This window comes from Haliotis rufescens, unplaced genomic scaffold (genome assembly GCF_023055435.1).
Source record: "Haliotis rufescens isolate VD_foot unplaced genomic scaffold, xgHalRufe1.0.p SCAF_9, whole genome shotgun sequence".
NCBI lineage: Eukaryota > Metazoa > Mollusca > Gastropoda > Lepetellida > Haliotidae > Haliotis > Haliotis rufescens.
This window is the reverse complement of record NW_025964383.1, coordinates 5,213,496-5,233,496: the sequence shown is the minus strand read 5'-3', so window position 1 is coordinate 5,233,496 and position 20,001 is coordinate 5,213,496. Positions and strand designations below refer to the sequence as shown.

Genomic DNA, 20,001 nt, shown 5'->3' with positions numbered 1-20,001 from the left:
CTTGGAGCATGTTGAGAGAAAATTGTGTTTTGTATGGGATTCTGTATTGAGACCAGATATTTTTTCAGCTGCAAAACCAGATACATTTTAAGTTAAAACTGTGAGCCAAAATGTTGTTTGTTTGTTGTTTAAAAAAACCCAACACATTGCTAGAATGTCATTTTTGTGGCAGACAAATTCATTTTTTTCTAGCAACATGAAGCATAACTACTTTTGTCAAGAAATTTGGGGGACAGTTTATTTTTTTCAATAAACTACCAATTGCATATCTAGTTAAACATAACAGACAATCAGTGATCTCGTATCACTGCAAAGTGGAAGACTTGAAATCTTGATGTATACTGAACAAGAAAAGTTCCTGTGACATTGAATAAGATTTACTGCAAAGTTATATTTTTTACCAAATCTGAAACAATTTGGGTTTGCAACAAAGATTTCTGTAAGTGTTCAAATGGTTTAATTTCAGACTTCAGAAAATGCTTGATTTCATAAAAAACATGAACATGCCAAAATGTCAATATACAAATCAATAGCGTGTGTGTCCGTCCACCTCTGGTTGCGATGCAATCAACACATCTTCGTCTCATGGAATGGACTAGGCGTCCCACAAAGTCCTGTAGGATATCTGTCCATATCTGCTGGAGCATGTTTCGAAGTTCCTGGAGTGTCTGTGGAACACGTTGACGTCAAAGGCGCCGATCCATCTCATCCCACATGTGCTCGATTGGTGAGAGAGGGGAGTGAGCCGGCCAGGGGATGACATTCACGTTATTTTGTTGAAGAGATTCCTGAACAAGCTGAGCAATATGAGGCCGGGCGTTGTCATGTTAAAAGGTAATGCCTGGGCCATGACGACGCAAAAACGGTAGAACAACAGGGCCGATGATCTCATTGCAGTAGCGCTGTCCATTGAGATTTCCCTCTACCACTATCAAACGGGTCCTCTGTCTTGCTGTAATCCCACCCCATACCATAACGCTGCTGCCCCCGAACCAATCTTCTTCCATGACACAATGATTGACGTAACGTTCACCTCGACGTCGGTACACTCGAATCTGTCCATCGCTGTGGCTGAGGTGAAAACGAGACTCATTAGTGAATAGAACTTGTCCCCACTGCATGTCCATCCAGCGTAGACGCTGTCTGCAAAACTGTAGACATGCTTGACGGTGGTTTCCTGTCAAAATGGGACGTCTGGCGGGTCTTCTGGCGGGTCTTCTGGCGACAATCCCTGCACATCTGAGGCGACGACGTACAGTTTGTGAAGATATTCGTTGAAGGCCAGGGATGCTTCTTGCAGTCACTGTTGCTGGATGGAATTGATTTCATAGGTGTGTTGTTCGAATCCAGTTGTCATGTCGATTATTAGTTACGTGTGGCCTGCCACTCCGAGGATGGTCTCTCACTGCATTCTTCTGTTGCCAAATGGTGTTTCTGTGGACGTTAAATTGTCTTGCAACATCACGTTGACTTGATCCTGCTTCAAGCATACAATGGCTCGCAGACACTTATTTTCCGACAGGCGTGGCATTTCGTAATGTTGAATAATGTTGGTTAATGACATGACATGAAGGGAGGGGTATGATGGACATGTTCAGACGGAGATGGGGTAAGGTTGCAGGACCAGTATAAGATAGTTGTTCCAATAAATCTGAAAATTAGAGGCCAGGATCATAATCTAGAAGAGGCAAATAAGGCTATTACACTGGAGAAAGGTTCAATGGCGTGTGGTGCCTGTAACAGCTAAGGGTCCACATGGTCTCTGTGGCTTTCCTCATCTGATGGTGACAAGAATCCTGGGATGATAATAATGGTCAGTGATATTGTACCATGACTAACAGAACATGGATGGTTATCCAAGAACCTGTTACGGTTGTTGCCAGTGTGAGCTGTATTCTGACTGGTGACTGTGGTTGATAACATGCATTTCCATGGAGCCCTTGAAGAGTTATCATCTGATAGCTTGTAACTCATAGAATCTGTGGACGTGAGGACACTTTAACAGTAGACGATTTGCTGCACGTGGGTGGTCGGTATGGTTCTGTATTGGTAGGCAAGGAATCCGGGCTGTAACAGTCGTGACACTGTAACAGTCGGGAATCTCGACTTGGTAAAACCTGGGAGCTCCATGTGCCCCATATGAGGTGGTGAGGTGGTGAGGTGAGGTGAAATGGGGCTTAACGTCGCGTCCAAGATTATTGCACTTATATAGCAACGTGCATGCACGTGTGTGTGGCTGCTTGTACTAGTCCAGACTGTCGCAGATTTATAGTGCTAGCCTTCTTCTTGAGATTGTCAATGTAGTGCTATGTGGCCTCTCAGCCAGGGGATTCCTCTTTGCCTGTTCATCTTGTCTGTACTTCTGTTGCTGCACTTCTGCTGTAGTGCTGATAGATTGGAATTGAATAGAGATTCCATTGCCAACTTCTGCTGGGAAATGAGCTGCTCATGGAAAAGGCGGGGGTTTGAGGTTGGAGATGTAGGTATGATGGATAGAGCTGTAATGACACCCCCAGTTTTCTTGCTGCTTCCTTCCTGTTGGGACTGGATTGCTCACATCCAGTACCTTCAGAACATAAGATATCCTGACCCTTCCAGCAGGAAGGATGAGGGATTCCTGTGATCATAAAATGGCCACACGACTTGCATTGTAGAGGGAGTGGCTGAAGTCTCCATGACAATTCACAGATGTCTCCTTGAATAGTTGAATAACAACATAAATGACTAGATAAACTGAATTAGCTAGATGCAAAACCAAAGCGTACGAGAAAAACAAGACTGAGAACATTGATGTTGACTCCATCACACGCAGGAAAGAAGTGAGTTTTTCCTGCCTTTGCACACAGAGGAGCTGTGAGCTGCTTGGTGCTATTGTGGTGACAACTAGTTAGGAATAGTTGACAGTGAAGAGGATGTCTGTTGAAAATCTGAAGATTTAGTTATAGTGTGATTGCAACCAAAATAGAGGAATTTGGCAACAATGTAATAGAGGTAGAATTATAGGTTTCTTGCTGCGCCCTTGGGACGTGGCTTTGCACAGCTAATTGTGGCACCTTAGATGACAGGACCACCAGTGCCACCATGTTGAAAGAAACATTTCACTCTGTATAATAAAGTCTGTCTGATCTTATGTTATGGAAACAGAGGTAGTATTCTTTGCATAATAACTATGATGATTAGTGTTTAATAATTCTTACAAATACAAACACTCTGTTACATCAAATCCAGAATATACCTGACATCTAGAAAAACCCTGGATAGCTAACAGTCTACTGAACTAAAAGAGAAATATTTAACCACAAAATTCAATAATTGGGGTTACCTAATAGTTCCAAACAACACCATTCTAGTTGTTTTGACCAATATTACATGTACATGATTTCATTCACATTTTGGGAAAAATGCCAAGGATGTACAAAATGTGGTAAACTTCCATAGAATTAAAGTTATATCTTGTGTCCAAATAACCAATTTGTGATGTCCTCAATCAAAACCTTGTTTTGTTTTAAACATATTTTATTGACATATATGTTCAACGGGATTGGGCAAAAGTTATCCAACTTAGATGGCCCTTTCGCTTATCGGTCTGGATCCCACATAACCCTTCCTCCTGTGAAGTCCATGACATCACTTGGTCCACCCTTGTATCTGAATGTAAGTTACCCCCATGGTGTTGTCTGTGTGGCCACAAGTATCAAGGATATGGATAAGAGGTTCTTCCACAAGTTGAGTGCATAGTAGATTGCTCTCATCTTGAGGCTGTTGATGTGAAGACCCCCTTCACAAGGTTGCCATAGATCCTGTAGCGTTTGACTGTCCAAATAAGCGCTCCCCAAACAGAGTTGGAACCATCCATTAATAAGTGTTGTTCGGGTGTTGGAAACACGAGTGGAATACCCATTATGACGTTCTCCCAGCGTGTCAAACAAGTGAGGTCTTTCAGAAATGTTGACGGGAAAGGTGCTAAGATATCGATATTTTGCCGGCCATACTGAGTTCATCCAGAGCTGGATGGGACAAAGATGAAATCTTCCTCTGTATGTAATGACATCAACCATCGAATAGTGTGGTTTGGCCGATCTACCACATTAGTGAATATCCGCACCATCTTGAGGTAACAATACTTTCAGGGACTAAGCTGGAATCTGTGCAATGTTTCCGTACTGATTCCATCTCAAACTTTGGTGGATGTAAATGTTGAGAACTTTCCAATCTAAGATCATGTGCCTATCTGTGGCATTCTTCTTGGGTACCAGGAAAACTGGAGAATAGGAGCCTTTGCTATGATCAGTATTCTCCAGTTCCCATATGGCACACTTGTCCAATAGTGTCTTAATAGACCCAGAGGCTGCTGCTAGCATCGGGCCTTTAAGATGGAATCGACGACCCTCTGCCCGGGTAACAAGGTGTGGTTGTTCATTGAAGTCTATATTAATGGGAAAAGATCAAGAAAAGAAGAACGTCTGCAAACTGGCATACTACAATATAAGAAATACTGGTCTCATCAGGAAACACATCAATCCACGCGTGGCTGCATCTCTCATTCAGGCTTTTGTCATATCTCGACTGGATTATTGCAATGCTCTTCTGTATGGGTAGTCTAAATACCATATCACAAAGATTCAGCGTGTTCAAACGTAGCAGCCAGTGTGGTAACCTGTGCACCTCCTCCACTACCTTGTTGTGCTTGTTTTTCAAAAACGAGGATTAGATAAGGGCATCGAGAGTGTCATATGTGCAAACTTGTGTAGTCTGTAGAAGTCCTCATCCATACTGGAAGGGTCTGGTGGAGGGCAATCATGAGTGCAGTACATTTGGCTTTTTTCATTTGGGAAAGTGGTAGTCTTCCATCACTTCTCAAGTTCCCGATGTAATCGTTTGACTGGTTGATGAGAGGTGACCTATAACTCAGCCATGGTAGAATGTGGTGCTTCCATGCTAAGGTGGAGGGCCCTGGCACCCTGTATACGCCAATATCTGCAGAATAACTTCTTCCTCCCCTAACGGCTTGAGTGAGTGAGTGAGTATGGTTATAGCAATATTCCAGCAATATCACGGCGGGGGACACCAGAAATGGGCTTCACACATTGTACCCATGTCGGGAATTGAACCCTGGTCTTCGGCGTGACGAGCCAACGCTTTAACCACTAGGCTACCCGACCGCCCCTTATCGTCTTGAGACCCAGCATAAGATGCTAGATTTCGTCGTGGTGACCTCGGAGTCAGTGGACATAGTGGGAACCTGCTCCAAGCCTTGGCTTCGAATCTGGAACCGGCACGAATGGTGAGGATTGTGTAGGGCAATCTATCTCAGCAGTGTGAAGACTTTCCTCCATGAGACTGACGATTGCTTGGCATAACAAATAATATTTTTTATCACCTCATCCTCTCACTCATCCTAATACTGTCAGTTTTATTGTGGTGCCCTTAGTTCTCTCTGGCACTATGCTCTCATAATGCATGACAGGTCCCAGATGCCTCAAGACAAACAGGTTATGGAAAAAGCTCACTCAGTCTGGGACTATCATCATTCCCATAATCATTTCTAAACAGACTTGAAATAATTTTTTACATACTGTTCCCTTGCATGTAAGGCAGTGGCTATTTATCAGAAGATGGATAAAAACAATTTGTAGCTGTTAGTATGACTGTGTTCAACAGCTGGTCAAAGAATCAGACATCAAATTTATTTTGCTGATATTGAGACTTACATCCTTCATGATTAGGGAAGTTCTTATTTGATAAGAGCATTTTCTCTACAGGAATCTGATTTCAAAAGAGATCCAGATAAGCAGCACATTTTACACACAAAAATAAACTACCGTTCGGCAAATAATTTTAACTTGCTTCCATACAAATTACACATGGAAAATTAAAAACAAAACAAGAGGATAACAACACTGCGTAATTACCTAATGTATCATTTGAGTATCCATACTTCTTTACAGGCCATCATTCACTGATCAAATGAAGCATTACCTGTACATCATCTCTCCTGCAGTGAATAGTGCATAAAAAGGCTGTCTCACTTAATGTTATTTAGTTTATGTGAGATGTTATAAAGGAAGGGAAGCACACAAAGAGATACAAATTAGAAACATTACTTTAATTGGAATTATTTAAAAAATTATATATCTATGGTACACATTGGTTAAAAAAATCCCAATACTTGACTCAAGTGAGTTTAGATATATTGAATACCCAAAGAAAACTATCAATACCTAATATGATTGATAACAAAAATTACCTAGCAGCGATAGAAACTAACTGTTTTAGTCCACTAGTCCTTATTATGATAACATATAGCAAAATCGTTAATAATGGCAATTTTTCACAAGTCCTTATGATGCCTTACATATTGGGCATTTGGGGCAAGGACTATAGGACTGGTGCCAATTTCTAATGCTGCCTAGTCCCAGTTTCAAGTCACAAAAACAGATTCAATTGCAAACTGTTCATTTACTATTTCAGTGAACTACTAAGTTAATTGTCAGAGCAACAAATACTTGTATAGGCTCTAGAGGTGTTACCATTGGAAAGCCTCATTCTCAATGTTACATGATTTAAATTAAACACTTATGGTATATTTAAATTAGACATTTGAAGATTAATCAAGGACAACATATGACTGGGAGGCAAACATTTGGCAGAAGCAAATCTTTTACCGCTGATTTCCTTGCAGTGTATATAGCTCAAGGCATTTTAGACCCCTTAATTATTTAACCATGTTGATCTTGCTGAAAGATAGCTTTTCCCAAACTTAGTGACTGAAAAAAAGCTAGCTGACCTTCATTTGAATATGTCATAACTTTCATAATATATCCATTTGTGTAAAATGTATCACAGCGCAAGATTGTCCTTGGTGAGATAATATATGCTCTAGGGATAATAAGTATTCAAGATTCAAACATGTTTTAGAAAAACCTAGACATTGCAAAGGAGTGACATGCAACCCCCAAATATTGAAAAAACTAAAAACCAGCAATGAAAATGTCAAGTGATGCCAATAAACAGTATTTTTCTCTTGGTACTATCCATCAGATATTACTAACTGCATAATATTTGAGACAGAGATACAATACATTAATAATTGAGCTAAACTCTGATTGTAAAAAAATCTAAAAATCAACATGGGAATTGTGAGGTAAAAATTTATCTTGTTAAGTATTTTAAACAATGTAGTTAACAACATAGCTTGTTACACCAATGGTAGGAACTGGTACTGCTGCAATTAGATGGATTAGAGATGCTTATTATACATTACTGACCATAATCTTTAAGTTTGACTCCTTCATTTTTCACCTGGAATTGAATTTCAAATTGGCTCTTTAAAAACAAATGTTAGGAGCCAATAACTCCTTAGGAAAACATTAAACTTTGAGGCCTGGAAGAATAATTTCAAAGACAATGAAAATTGATGACTGTTGCCGGTCTCTGCCAGTAGCGTGGTATTTATCCTGTATACAAGCTTGGCCATAATGCACTACAGAGTTAAAGCAGCTTTGATATCATCTTCGTTTAGCCTGTATATAAGCCATCCTTCTTTCTTGCTCAGGTTCACAGCTCCCATCTTTTGATAGAATCTAATTGCATCTGTATTCCAATCTAAAACAACCCACTGCATGCGCCTGCACTCCTTGGCCACAGCAACCTGAAAGTCACAATTCATCAAATTCAAATGGAGATCATTTGATATATTGGATGGACCAATAATTTACATCTAGAGTATCTCTTATCGTGCCATAAAGTCAATGCTGAATGATTGGGATTTTTGTATCTCACACCCTAAAATGAAATCAAAACATTCAGCACAACACCCCCTGCATCTCCATGGTAACATCAAATTGCTAGGACAATGCACGGCAAGCCTGCTCAAACTGACCACATGCATACCTCTGCCACTTCATTCTCTTTCACAGAGCTATCAGGCTAAAGGAATTGAGATGCGAGGTTTGGCGCTGCTGTTATTAAAAACACTTCGTCAAGGTTATCAAACACATTGCATGAAGCGAACCCAGACAAGAAGAGGAACGATCGACAATATCCATGGCAAGGACCTTCGAACCAAAACCCAACATCACAAATACCTAAAGCGGAAGAAAGTGGAATATAGGTTCGGTACGCCGTTCTTAATTTTATGAACCGCCGCAGCTAATGGTGACTTCGCAGATGAAGACTAAAAAGACTCTACAGACAAGCTAATCCACCCTCCAAACGGGACTTGATCTGGGAAAACTTGAACAATATAAAATACATAACACAAAAGTAAACGTTCAATGATTTATTCAGTATATACAATTGTAACCCACAAGGATCCCGATGTATAACAGTTGTATCTGCATGAACTGGGGCGAGACAGTTATGCCAATATCAACGGACCAAACTTGTGGAGCCCTTGTACGTCCGTGATGTTGCGAAGGTAGTGAGATGCGAAACCTGTATCAGACTCCAAAAGCGCCCTTCCTTGATTGTGTAGTGTAGAGCCATGGTAGAAGCAAGCGCTTGAGTCTCATGAGGGTTGGATGTTGTAGGTGGAGGCAGCCCGGTGAAGGATGATGCAGAGCCAGAGCCAGAAGGATAGGAAATTTCTGATGTAGAAGCAGTCGACAGCGAATGAAAAGTCTCTTCCAGGAATGACTGTGGGGGCGGACGCATGTAGATACAGTCGAATCGCTCGAACTGGGCACAGGCAGAGGTTTTCACGGATGAGCAATTGTAGTTCTGCAACCGAGGAAACCTTTGCCCCTGAAGTGGTGGCAATGACTGTACTGTTATCATACTGCATTATGCCACTAGCGGCTGTGATGGTGTATAACATATTAGAGTAATCTCCCTTGGCAACCTAGCCGTCGGGACCCCCTGTTTTACCAGATGTACCACCCGTGTATTTATGGCAATAAATACAAGATGGAACACAGAATGTCGTTCTCCATTATTTATTCGTCGGAGGCAGCAACAGCCTAGGGCTAGTTCAAGTGCTACAAATCATTCCCAAATCGTGAGAATATTACATGGTGTCAGAGTCATGGATCTTTCCGGAATCCCCACCCTATCTATGGACTGGGAAGCATCAAACCTGCCTGATGCGTGGCGGCGTTTTAAACAGCAGGTGCAACTGATATTCGACGGACCGTTGGTGGAAAAGTCGGAAGAATCGAAGTGCTCATACCTCCTACTTTGGGTGGGAGAAAAAGGTAGAGATGTTTACAATACATGGACAGGCATTTCTGATGATGACAAAAAGTTACTTCAAACTTACTACACTCGCTACGCAGCATACGTCCAGCCAAAGTTGAATCCTGTTTTCGCAAGGTACAAATTCAATAACGAAGTTCAGGGGTCATCTCACTTTGATCAGTTTGTGACTAGATTAAAGCTGCTAGCTACAGATTGTGCATTTAATACATCTGATGAAATGGTGAGGGACCGCATAGTGTTCGGCACATCATCTACTAAACTTCGTGCAAAATTGATAAATGAAGGGGAGAAATTGACACTCGAGAAAGCAATTCAAATGGGACAAAGTTTGGAATACTCTCAGGAACAGTTGAAAACAATGGCCAACCCTGAGGTACATACAGTTTCAGCCAGTGATAATTCCCATCGACACAAAAAGTATCATTACTCCCGACAGAAATCACAACCTGTAAAACCCCACAACACACCAAATAGAAGATCATCAAACAGTGATGACAAAACACATAGTCAGTGTAGAAACTGTGGTAGATCACATTCTAAGCGTGAACCGTGTCCTGCCAAAGGTAGAAAATGTGACAATTGTGGAAAGTGGAATCATTTCAAGATTGTGTGTCGCTCAGTGAAAGTCAATGAGGTTGTGACAGATGAACGCTTTGATTCAGGGGACTCAGACTTTCTCATAGACTTAATTGATAGCGTGGATACATCTAGTGATGTTGACAGTGTCCACTCCAAAACTGAGGATACTAACCAGGCTTTTGTTACTGTGAAGGTAGGAATTAAGGGCATACCAGTGGAATTCAAATTAGATACAGGGTCTCAGGTAAATATCATACCAGCTGGATTATTCCCCAAAATTGGCACTACAACTGTACTCAGTAAACCGCCCAAACAGTTGATGGCGTATGGCGGTACACATCTTCAAACTCACAGTACATGTAGCTTACCTTGTCAGATTGATGATCGTGAATTCACAGCTGAGTATTACGTTGTAGAGACGGAATCAAACCCTGTACTCAGTCTCAAAACATGCCTTGAATTGGAGCTTATCCAACTTACCTGTGCGGTTGATACTTGTGGATCGAGTGAGAAATCTGGAAAACCTCTTGAGAAGAGCACCATTCTTGCAGAATATGCCGATGTGTTTGAGGGCATTGGGCTCTTTCCAGGTGAATGTACGATACACATCGATCCGAGTGCTATCCCTGTAGTTCACCCACCACGAAAAGTTCCAGTCGCACTTCGTGAAAGACTCAAAGACGAACTTGATCGGATGGAAAAGTCAAACATTATCACAAAGGTTGATGAACCAACTGAATGGGTCAACTCTTTAGTAATCGTTGAAAAGCCACACTCAAAGAAACTGCGCATATGCTTGGATCCATTGGACCTGAATCGTGCTATACAGCGTCCACACTACCCAATGAAAACACTTGAAGACATCCTTCCAAGCCTCTCTAAGGCTCGTTATTTCACTAAACTCGATGCTCGATCTGGATATTGGGCCATCAGACTGGATGAGGAATCTTCATTTCTTACAACGTTCAACACCCCGTATGGACGTTACAGATTTCTTAGACTACCCTTTGGGATACGTTCAGCACAAGATGAATTTCAGCGAAGGATTGACGAGTGCTATGAGGGACTAGATGGGGTTGCAGCCATAGTTGATGACGTTCTGGTGTATGGAAGTACTCCCGAGGAGCATGATCACAACCTGCGGAACATGCTTTCCCGCTCCCGTGACAAAGGTATTAAGCTTAACGAAGAGAAGCTTGAAGTTGGTGTCACAGAGATCCAATACTTTGGACACATCTTGAGTGCTGAAGGCCTCAGACCGGACCCAGCTAAGGTCTCTGCTATATGCTCAATGAATCCACCACCTGACCGCTCTGAATTGGAAACAATTCTTGGAATGGTTAATTATTTAGCCAAGTTTGCTCCTAATCTGTCCGAGATCACCAGCCCTCTGCGACAGCTCCTTCCCAAAGACGTTGAGTTTGTGTGGGATCATCCTCAGTCCACAGCATTTCAGAGAATCAAGGATATCATCACACAGACACCTGGGCAAGTTCTTGCCTACTACGACCCAGACAAGGATCTAACACTCCAAGTTGATGCATCCAAGTATGGTCTTGGTGCCACTCTCTTACAGGATGGGAAGCCTGTCACTTATGCATCTAAGTCTTTGACCACCACGGAGGTCAATTATGCACAGATCGAAAAGGAAATGTTTGCTATCCTGTTCGGCTGTAAGCGTTTCCACCAGTATGTTTATGGTCGGCATGTGAAAGTCGAGTCCGATCATAAACCTCTCATCTCTATCATGAAGAAGCCTCTTGCTGTCGCCCCTGCTCGGTTACAGCGTATGATGTTGCAGCTACAAAAGTATGACCTCACAGTTGAACACAGACCTGGGAAGGAAATAGTAGTAGCTGATACACTTTCACGCAAGTCAGTGCCTGATACCTACCCGCACCTTTCAGAAGGTATGGACGCGCATGTCCATATGATAGTATCAAATGTTCCTGTCAGTGAGAAGAGGATGGAGGATATTAGACGAGCCACAGAAGCTGACCCTCAGTTCTCCTTGCTCCAACAAACTATCATAGATGGTTGGCCTGAACATAGGAAGCTATGCCCAGGGACAATACTTGAATTCTGGAACTTCAGGGACCAACTTGCCTTCATGGATGGCATCATATTCAAGGGCCAGAAAATTGTCATACCCAAGTCCCTGAGGACAAGTATGCTTGACAAAATTCACACTGGACACATGGAAGTTGAAAAGTGTCTCCGACGTGCTCGTGACATTTTGTTTTGGCCCAAAATGTCGAATGATATCACAAGTCTTGTACTCAACTGTTCTGTGTGCCTAGAGAGAAGAAACTCTAACCACAAGGAACCCCTCATATCACATGACATTCCCAGTCGTCCTTGGCAGACCGTGGCCACAGATCTCTTCTTATGGGACACCCATGATTTTGTGGTCGTTGTCGACTATTATAGCAGGTACTTTGAAGTTTGCAAATTACCCAGCACCAAAAGCACCACTGTTATCAATGCTGTCAAAGATGTATTTGCGAGACATGGGATACCGGATAAGGTGATATCTGACAATGGCCCCCAGTACTCCTCACAAGACTTTGCTCAGTTTGCAGAAAAATGGGACTTTGTGCATGAGACATCAAGCCCTCGTTACCCACAGTCAAATGGTCTTGCCGAGAAAACTGTCCAAACAATCAAGCGCATTTTTTCCAAGGCGAAGACAGATGGCAGAGATCCACACATTGGTATTCTAGAGTACCGTACTACCCCAATGGAGGCAAACCTATCACCCTCTCAGCTACTCATGGGTCGACGATTACGATCCACATTACCTTGTACCCAACATCAACTTTTGCCTGGATCTGTTGATCATTCTCAGTACCAGAAAGTACTACAAGCAAGTCGGAGGAAACAAAAGCACTACTACGATACTGCTGCCAAGCCCCTGTTGCCCCTTAAAACAGGAGAAGCAATTCGTGTACGACAACACAATAACTTGTGGACACCTGCAGTAGTCACAAAGCAGCACAATTCCAGGTCTTACACTGTTCGCACTGGCGATGGAGCGGAATATCGTCGCAACCGACGTCACCTACTAAAGACACGTGAAAAGCATGACATACCTGAAATGAACATTGATGTCACAAGTAGTGAGTTACCACGTGTTCCACAGACTGACAGAGCCGTTACCTGTACTTGTGATACAGCTGAGGTCAAACCCTCTGATGACCCTGTAACATCACCGATCCCATCACGAACACACAGTCCCCAGAAAGTTATTGACAATGCCAATAATCAATATATCACTTGTTCGGGTCGGGTTGTCAAACCCAAGGTTATTGCCTCAGTGTAGTTTTTACCAGTTTTAGCTCAAGATGATTGTAAGACTATACAACAGTCAACCACAGTAAGTTTGGATCAGTGTCATTCTGATAGGCTATGTAGGCCACTTCACAATATTAGTTAGAATTTACAGTCAAGAATTGACAACCTTTGATTTATTAGTTGTAATTCAAGTTTGAAGTGTTAAGCATCATTGAAGTAATTGAATATAATCAATATCAAGTGTCTACTCTTTGTAGTCGTTTTCTGTGCTCTGTAGTTCACTTACTGCTAATGTGTCCAACTTTTTTTATAAGAAAAGGGATGTATTGTTATCATACTGCATTATGCCACTAGCGGCTGTGATGGTGTATAACATATTAGAGTAATCTCCCTTGGCGACCTAGCCATCGGGACCCCCTGTTTTACCAGATGTACCACCCGTGTATTTATGGCAATAAATACAAGATGGAACACAGAATGTCGTTCTCCATTATTTATTCGTCGGAGGCAGCAACAGCCTAGGGCTAGTTCAAGTGCTACAAATCATTCCCAAATCGTGAGAATATTACAATGACAGACTTAATAGACTTGAGGTAGGTGGCTAATGTGGGTTGAACGCAGGTGATGTAAATACTCAGTGATCTGCTGAGGTGAGGCTGAGGTAGGAGTTGAAACGCGACAAAAGTTTCAAAGGCTGTCGGTCGTAAAGTGATTGAGTGAGAGTGGGGTTTAAAGCCGCTTTTAATAGTATTCCAGTTTTATCAGTGTGTCAGCTTAATGTGGGAGGCAAGTCCGAAGTGATGCAGGTCTCAGACGTTTACCACTTCGGTGAAACCCACGAACACGGGTATGGTGCTGACAAAGCTAGAAACATAATTTGGGCGAACCAGGATTCGAACACACAATCATAGGTTTTCGGTGTGCCCAAGGGACGCAACTCTGCACAGCGAATCGCTGTGTCTTAGACGACTGGGCCTCCCATGACCCCTTCGGTCGTAAAGGCTGGTGGTAGATAAATGATGGACTGCAGTTATGTTTGTTTGTTTTTTGTTTAACACCGCACTCAGCAATATTCCAGCTAAATGAGGGCAGTCTGTAAATAATCAAGTCTGGACCAGACAATCCAGCGATTAAGATCATGATCATCGATCTATGCAATTGGGATACACATGCATCAACCAAGTCAGCGAGCCTGACCACCCGATTGCGTAAGCTGCCTCTTGTGACAAGCATAGTCCCTTTACATGGCAAGCCTTTGGTTGCTGAAGACCTATTCTACCCCAGATCTTCATGGGTCCCTGCTGTTATGGAGTGACTGAATGGGAGGTAACCGGAACTGGAGCCGTATCTGAGAGGTCGACAGAGTTCCCAAACATTGAAGTAATAGTGTAGAGATGGCTTTCATGAAGGAGTCAAACAAGGGTTTCGTACTCTGCTGTTGATCATGGTGATCCCAACTCGTAGATAAGATAGGTGGACAAGGTTCTGGAGTAGCCAACCAGGTGGGAATGTGATCCCGTGATCTGTGAACTTAACAAGATCGGCTTTGGGAATGGCGCTGATGTTCCTATTCCCCAACGAACTATGATCATTAGGTTTAGAGAAGGTCGAGGGTTGTCATCATATAAGGGACGTTCCAAAGGAGGATGGCGGAGTGGAGAACAAAAGTAGTCGGTAGTAAAGCGGTAGTCAGGAAAACTTGGTGAGTACGGATATCCAGGTCGCTGGTAGTAAGTATCTTGATAAACCAGGTAAGCATTCCATCCCTGTCTCTGATCCACGTAGGTATAGACTAACAGTTAGTTCCCTTAGTTCTTACCGTCTGCCATGTTGATGATCAACAGAGGAGGACCGACCCCTGCCATAGATAGAACTTCCTGAGGGCGAGTGAGCAGTTGTCAATATGGGCCCAGTTCATCCAGCACAGCCTCTGTGGTCTAGTGGATAGAGCATCTGCCTGGAGAGCTAAAGCTCATGGGTTCAAACCCTGGACACGCCATACCAAAAGATGTTAAAAGATGGTACTTGACGGTCAACATCAGTCCGAACTAGTACGAGCAGCCACACACATATGCATGCACGTTGCTATATTAGTTCAATAATCTTGCACTGAGCATTAAACCCCACTCACCTCGACCTCCTCAGCATAAGGGACAAGCTGCTGAATACCTTAACCCTTCATTCAATGTGAAAAAAGACAATGGCGGATTTCGTTTGGTTACAGCCTTCACTGATGAGGGCTGCTACTGTATGCCCCAACCTTCTATCGTGCCAGATGTGGATTCTACCCAGAGACTGATAGTGTCCTGGAAGGACATCATCACCACAGACCTGACACTTGCATTTTACCAAATCCACCTATTGAAGGCCTCTATGAAATATTGTGGCATGGTAACCCCTTTAAGGGAGTCATTGTTTATACCAGAAGTGCCATGGATATGCAAGGGTCTGAAACAGTACTTGAGCAGCTCATGTGTTGTGGTTTGGGTGATTTCCAGCAGGTGGGTATGATTGCTAAACTTGCAGATGACCCCTATTGTTGAGCCAATTCCCTTCTAGTGCTTTGACGAACTCGCGCCATATCCTCGATGCACTGTATATCAACAACCTTGACCTGGCCACCAAGAAAACATTCATCAGTCCATCCTCAGTTACTATACTTGAATGGATATGACAAGCCACAATCAGAGGCAGCCTGTATACGATATCTACAATATTCATAAGTGCTTACAAGGTACTGGCCCGTGTTTGCTTAATTGTGCTTCCAGTATTGGCTCACTTGACAGTATTCAGGCTGGCCAACAGTCACAGGACAAGATAAATCAAGATCATCTCGTAGGAGACTTCAAATTTTCCCAGTCCGCACTTACATCCACCCTCATAAGTGTTGTATCCTTACTAACAGCAAGTCTTGTGTCCAGTTCTTGTCGTGGTGAGCTCCCTGCAAGCCCAAGAGTTTCCGCATTTGTGTCCTCAGTCAGCCATGCTTCAGTACGGCATTTATCCAGCACAGCCAACATCCCATCTGAATGTGCCAGCAGAAATGCTCCCAGCTGTACAAACAAATCTTGTCAAATGTGCTCTTTTGTCCAATGGACTGAGGTATCTACTGTTTCTCTCTACTCGGGATATTATTTGTGGTGATGCGAGGTTACCTTACACAAACAGAGTTGCATGGAATGCAATCAAGTCCGAGAGCTCTGACCTAAGACTTACCCATCTAAGAAACAGACATTGTGCCTCAGAATGAACCACTAGCTCCTACAAGGGAACACATCATCATGGCTCGGGAGACCACCAAACCTGTCTAAAACTTGCTGTCCACTGTTACTTCTATGTCCTTGACATTGACAAAATCACATGCCTGTCCCAGAAGAAACATGTCATGGAAAAGCAATTGTTGATCCCCTAGAAGCTGTCGGCCTCCTCTTTGTTGCAGATGTTATGACAGAGAAAGACAGTTAGTTCTTGTGGTAAGAAAATGTGTTACATCCTTCACTGCAGCGTGCTTGATAACAGATGAATGCCATGAAACTCTGCATAATGTGCTCATCAAGTTGTGCATCTAGCTCAAGTCCCTGACTGGGCCCCAAACTGTCATACGGGGTGATCCAACCTCAGGCTTCACATCTCTTCTTGATGATTGATTGTTGAGGCAACATGGTTAATGCTTGAAGATTGGCAGAGCAAAGAACCACAACAAGAATCCAGTTGCTGAAGGTGCCGTGCAACAGGTTGGTGGTTCCACATTTTCACTGACACCTGCTGCCCACCTCAATTCTTAAATTTAGTCAAGGGTCCTCTCGTCCCTTGAAATGTTGACCCAGAGAGATCAATTCACCCAATCACAGATTCCTATCTCAGATGTGGATTTAATCCAACAACATGATCTTCATGAGAAACAAGCGTATAGTCGACGAAGTCATCTATATGGTCCCAAACCAGGTAACTGACCCAACATTTCTCTTAGCCCATGTCAAAACAGCTGCAATGGAAATTCTAAAATAAACATTTCTAAAACTCCTTACTGAACTGGTGCCATTTGATATTATGTGCTTTATGTATAGACATGCAATGTTTGGCAAGGAAATATTTAACAGTTTATTTGTTATACTCCATAAGTGAACCCACCCTATATTAAAACATAAATCCAACTTGTTGCCATGGAAACGTAAAAAATATAAATTTATAAAACTCCTAAATAGCAAAAGGCACCAGTTCAGCATGAGTCTGATAGACATGCAAAGTTTTCTAAGAAAGTATTGAATGGGTTTTGAGTTATGCTCCGGAAATGATTTTGGGACGCATGGACGCATGCACACGTGCACGGACGGACGGAACCCATTTCAATAATAAAAACACACTTAAAGAGATCCTATGCTCCATTGTGGAAGATACTTCCAACTGAGAGTGTTCTGTTGGAGATCTTGCATATCGCCACACAGATGGCCACACGGGCATTACATATACCTTGTTGTCTCAACAGGGGCTTGGTGTAACATTCTGAAATTTGTGGGTTCACAGCTGAGGAGCACATCATATTGTGTCGTACGGTCCGACTGTTACAAACCTACTAGTCAAATAGTAGAGACCGCTAGCACTGTTCAAGATCAGTGTTCTCCAGAGTCCTCTCATAAGGAAGATGCCAAGTGTATATCTTTGCAGTTAACTTTTGCCATCTTTGTGTGTTATGATTGCTGTAGTAAAACTACTGTCTCAATATCCAAAGTTTTTTGGTTGTTGTGCCTTTCTTAACTGGCGCACTATAGTTGGGGTTGGAGAGAAAATTTTGAAAATTCTTGTAATGGCATCTTGCACACTGGTGGCAGTGATAATACCAGGAGGGTAACGAAGGTGTCATGCGCTGGTACAGAGTTATGGTATGTGATATCAAGTGTAAGTAACTGATTTTCAGTGATCTATTCCTATAATTTACACCACTATTTTGCCTTTTAGGCTCAGTGGAATCTGTTTCGGCAGACAATCGAGATTGGTTGTTCTCTGGTGTTGACATTTCATATTTCTGAACTTCATTATGAAGAAATATCTCATGTACATCACCTAAATATTTAAAAACAATATATATCAGTTTCTGAGGAAAACAGGTTGGCTTTCTTCTCAAAGATAAGTTCCTGCGGTGGCACTTTTGAAATTTTCAAGCTCAGAGATATGTAGAAACTATATGCCATTATATGTGTCACATTTTTTTTGGAACATTATTATTTGAAGGAGCCTGAAGAAGGCTATTAGCTCCCAGACTATAATTCTAGCTAAGATGGATAGCATTTGTCCTAATCATGATTATAACCCTAAAACAGAAACAAAGAAACAATACACAGTAAGTAACAGAGAAATCATGAGAATTCCTAGATCAGAATCAACTGCAACAATGATTAAGTGGCGTCATCATAATGGTTTGAGCAGCTGTTATTAACACAAAGAACTCAACACAGGAGTGGAACGAGCATCAGTTTGTGATATTGTGCATTTGCTGTTAACTTTGTAATATTGTAATTAATACTGCAAAGATACCTGCAAGGAAGTTTGAACTTCCTGAACATTTGCAGGGCTCAATTTACCCTCCAAATGCAATCTGTAAAGTGTGTCCTCATATATGTGGCAATGATTTTCTTTCAAAAGAACTGTGTTATTGATATGTCCAGTAGATGTGAGGATGAAAAGCCTTAAGTTCAGTGCTAATGGAAGGATGGATGGATGGATGGATGGATGGACAGATGAACAACTAACGAAAATACATATATGACGTTAAAGTGAGTTCAGAGTCAAACCAAATAAATGAATATTATACTTTTACTGTTACTGTTTGTACCTTCATTGCAAATGCCCACAAAGCTGATGCAACACCTTTCCTCCTGTTGTTCTGAGAGACATAGAGATCCTCAACATAGAGCACACGACCAGTGAATGTAGCATATGACCAAAAGTAAAGCAAATAGCCTATCAGTTGTGAAGTATCTGAAACAAATTGTCAGTAAGATGTAATACTGTTTTTAAGTGATCTCTTAATCATATATATTCTATCAAATTCACAACAAAATAACGCTGAAACAAATGATACGAGTGACAAACAATTAAAAATGTCAAACCATGTGATCATGTGCTCAATAGGATGCTAGGTCGCTCTCGCCGTTTTCCTTGGGTCAGGACTGATTAGTCACATTACCATACTTCACCCGTCCAGACATGTGAAAGTCAGGACCTGTCATAGTTCATTTTACCGATTAGTGAAATTTGTAACTATCTGTATATGATTCTTTCCTTCACCCAATGGCATTGATGAACAAAAGTAGTGTTAGAAATAGAAATTTGTAAACTGTACATTAATAAATACTTATCTCACACTGCGCATTTCCCCTTCTTTCTAGATCCTTGTGTGGAATTCTACCATGACATTGATGAATGCTTGATTCTGATTGGTTAAAATGAGGTTTCCTTTTTGCTACTGAAACCCCTTTCAAATATATTAACCCTTTTCACAAAAAATGTGCGAATGAATACAAAGATAGCCTACATATCGATTCATAGAAAATGGCTGCCGAACTCCCCCATATGAACTGTAAAACATATCTATATTTCCTCTAATACACGCTGGGCTCTAATACCAGCTAGGTCTCTAATACAAGCTGAGTCAAGGGCTCTCATGAAATTAATAGACAGCGTAGCATCAAATAGAGGAAATACGGTAGTTTGATATCGGATGTTTGGAGCATTCTAGGCCGCAACCCAGACTGCTTCAATGATGACATTAAAAGATTTAATGAAGGCATACCTTTTGCATACAAATGAAATGTTTATGAAACTGTTAGAGAAATGTTCTATGGTGACCAGAATCGGAACAATTTAAGCTATTTAAAGTAAAATATAACTTTGTGCAAACACAACAAGCAATGAGATAGAATGCAAAAATAT

At 41.9% G+C, this 20,001-nt stretch overlaps 1 protein-coding gene across 1 annotated transcript in view; it reads right to left on the bottom strand.

Annotated features, from left to right (window-relative positions):
• Positions 1-5,637: 5,637 nt before the first annotated feature.
• LOC124151455 (thialysine N-epsilon-acetyltransferase-like) overlaps positions 5,638-20,001 on the bottom strand; it is a 142,802-nt gene continuing 128,438 nt past the window's right edge. The window contains exons 4-5 of the mRNA XM_046523936.2: positions 18,902-19,047; positions 5,638-7,651 (exon numbers count right to left, since the gene is read on the bottom strand). Of these exons, the coding sequence (XP_046379892.1) occupies positions 7,484-7,651; positions 18,902-19,047 (314 nt within the window). The 3' untranslated portion in view covers positions 5,638-7,483. The remainder of the gene's footprint in view (positions 7,652-18,901; positions 19,048-20,001) is intronic.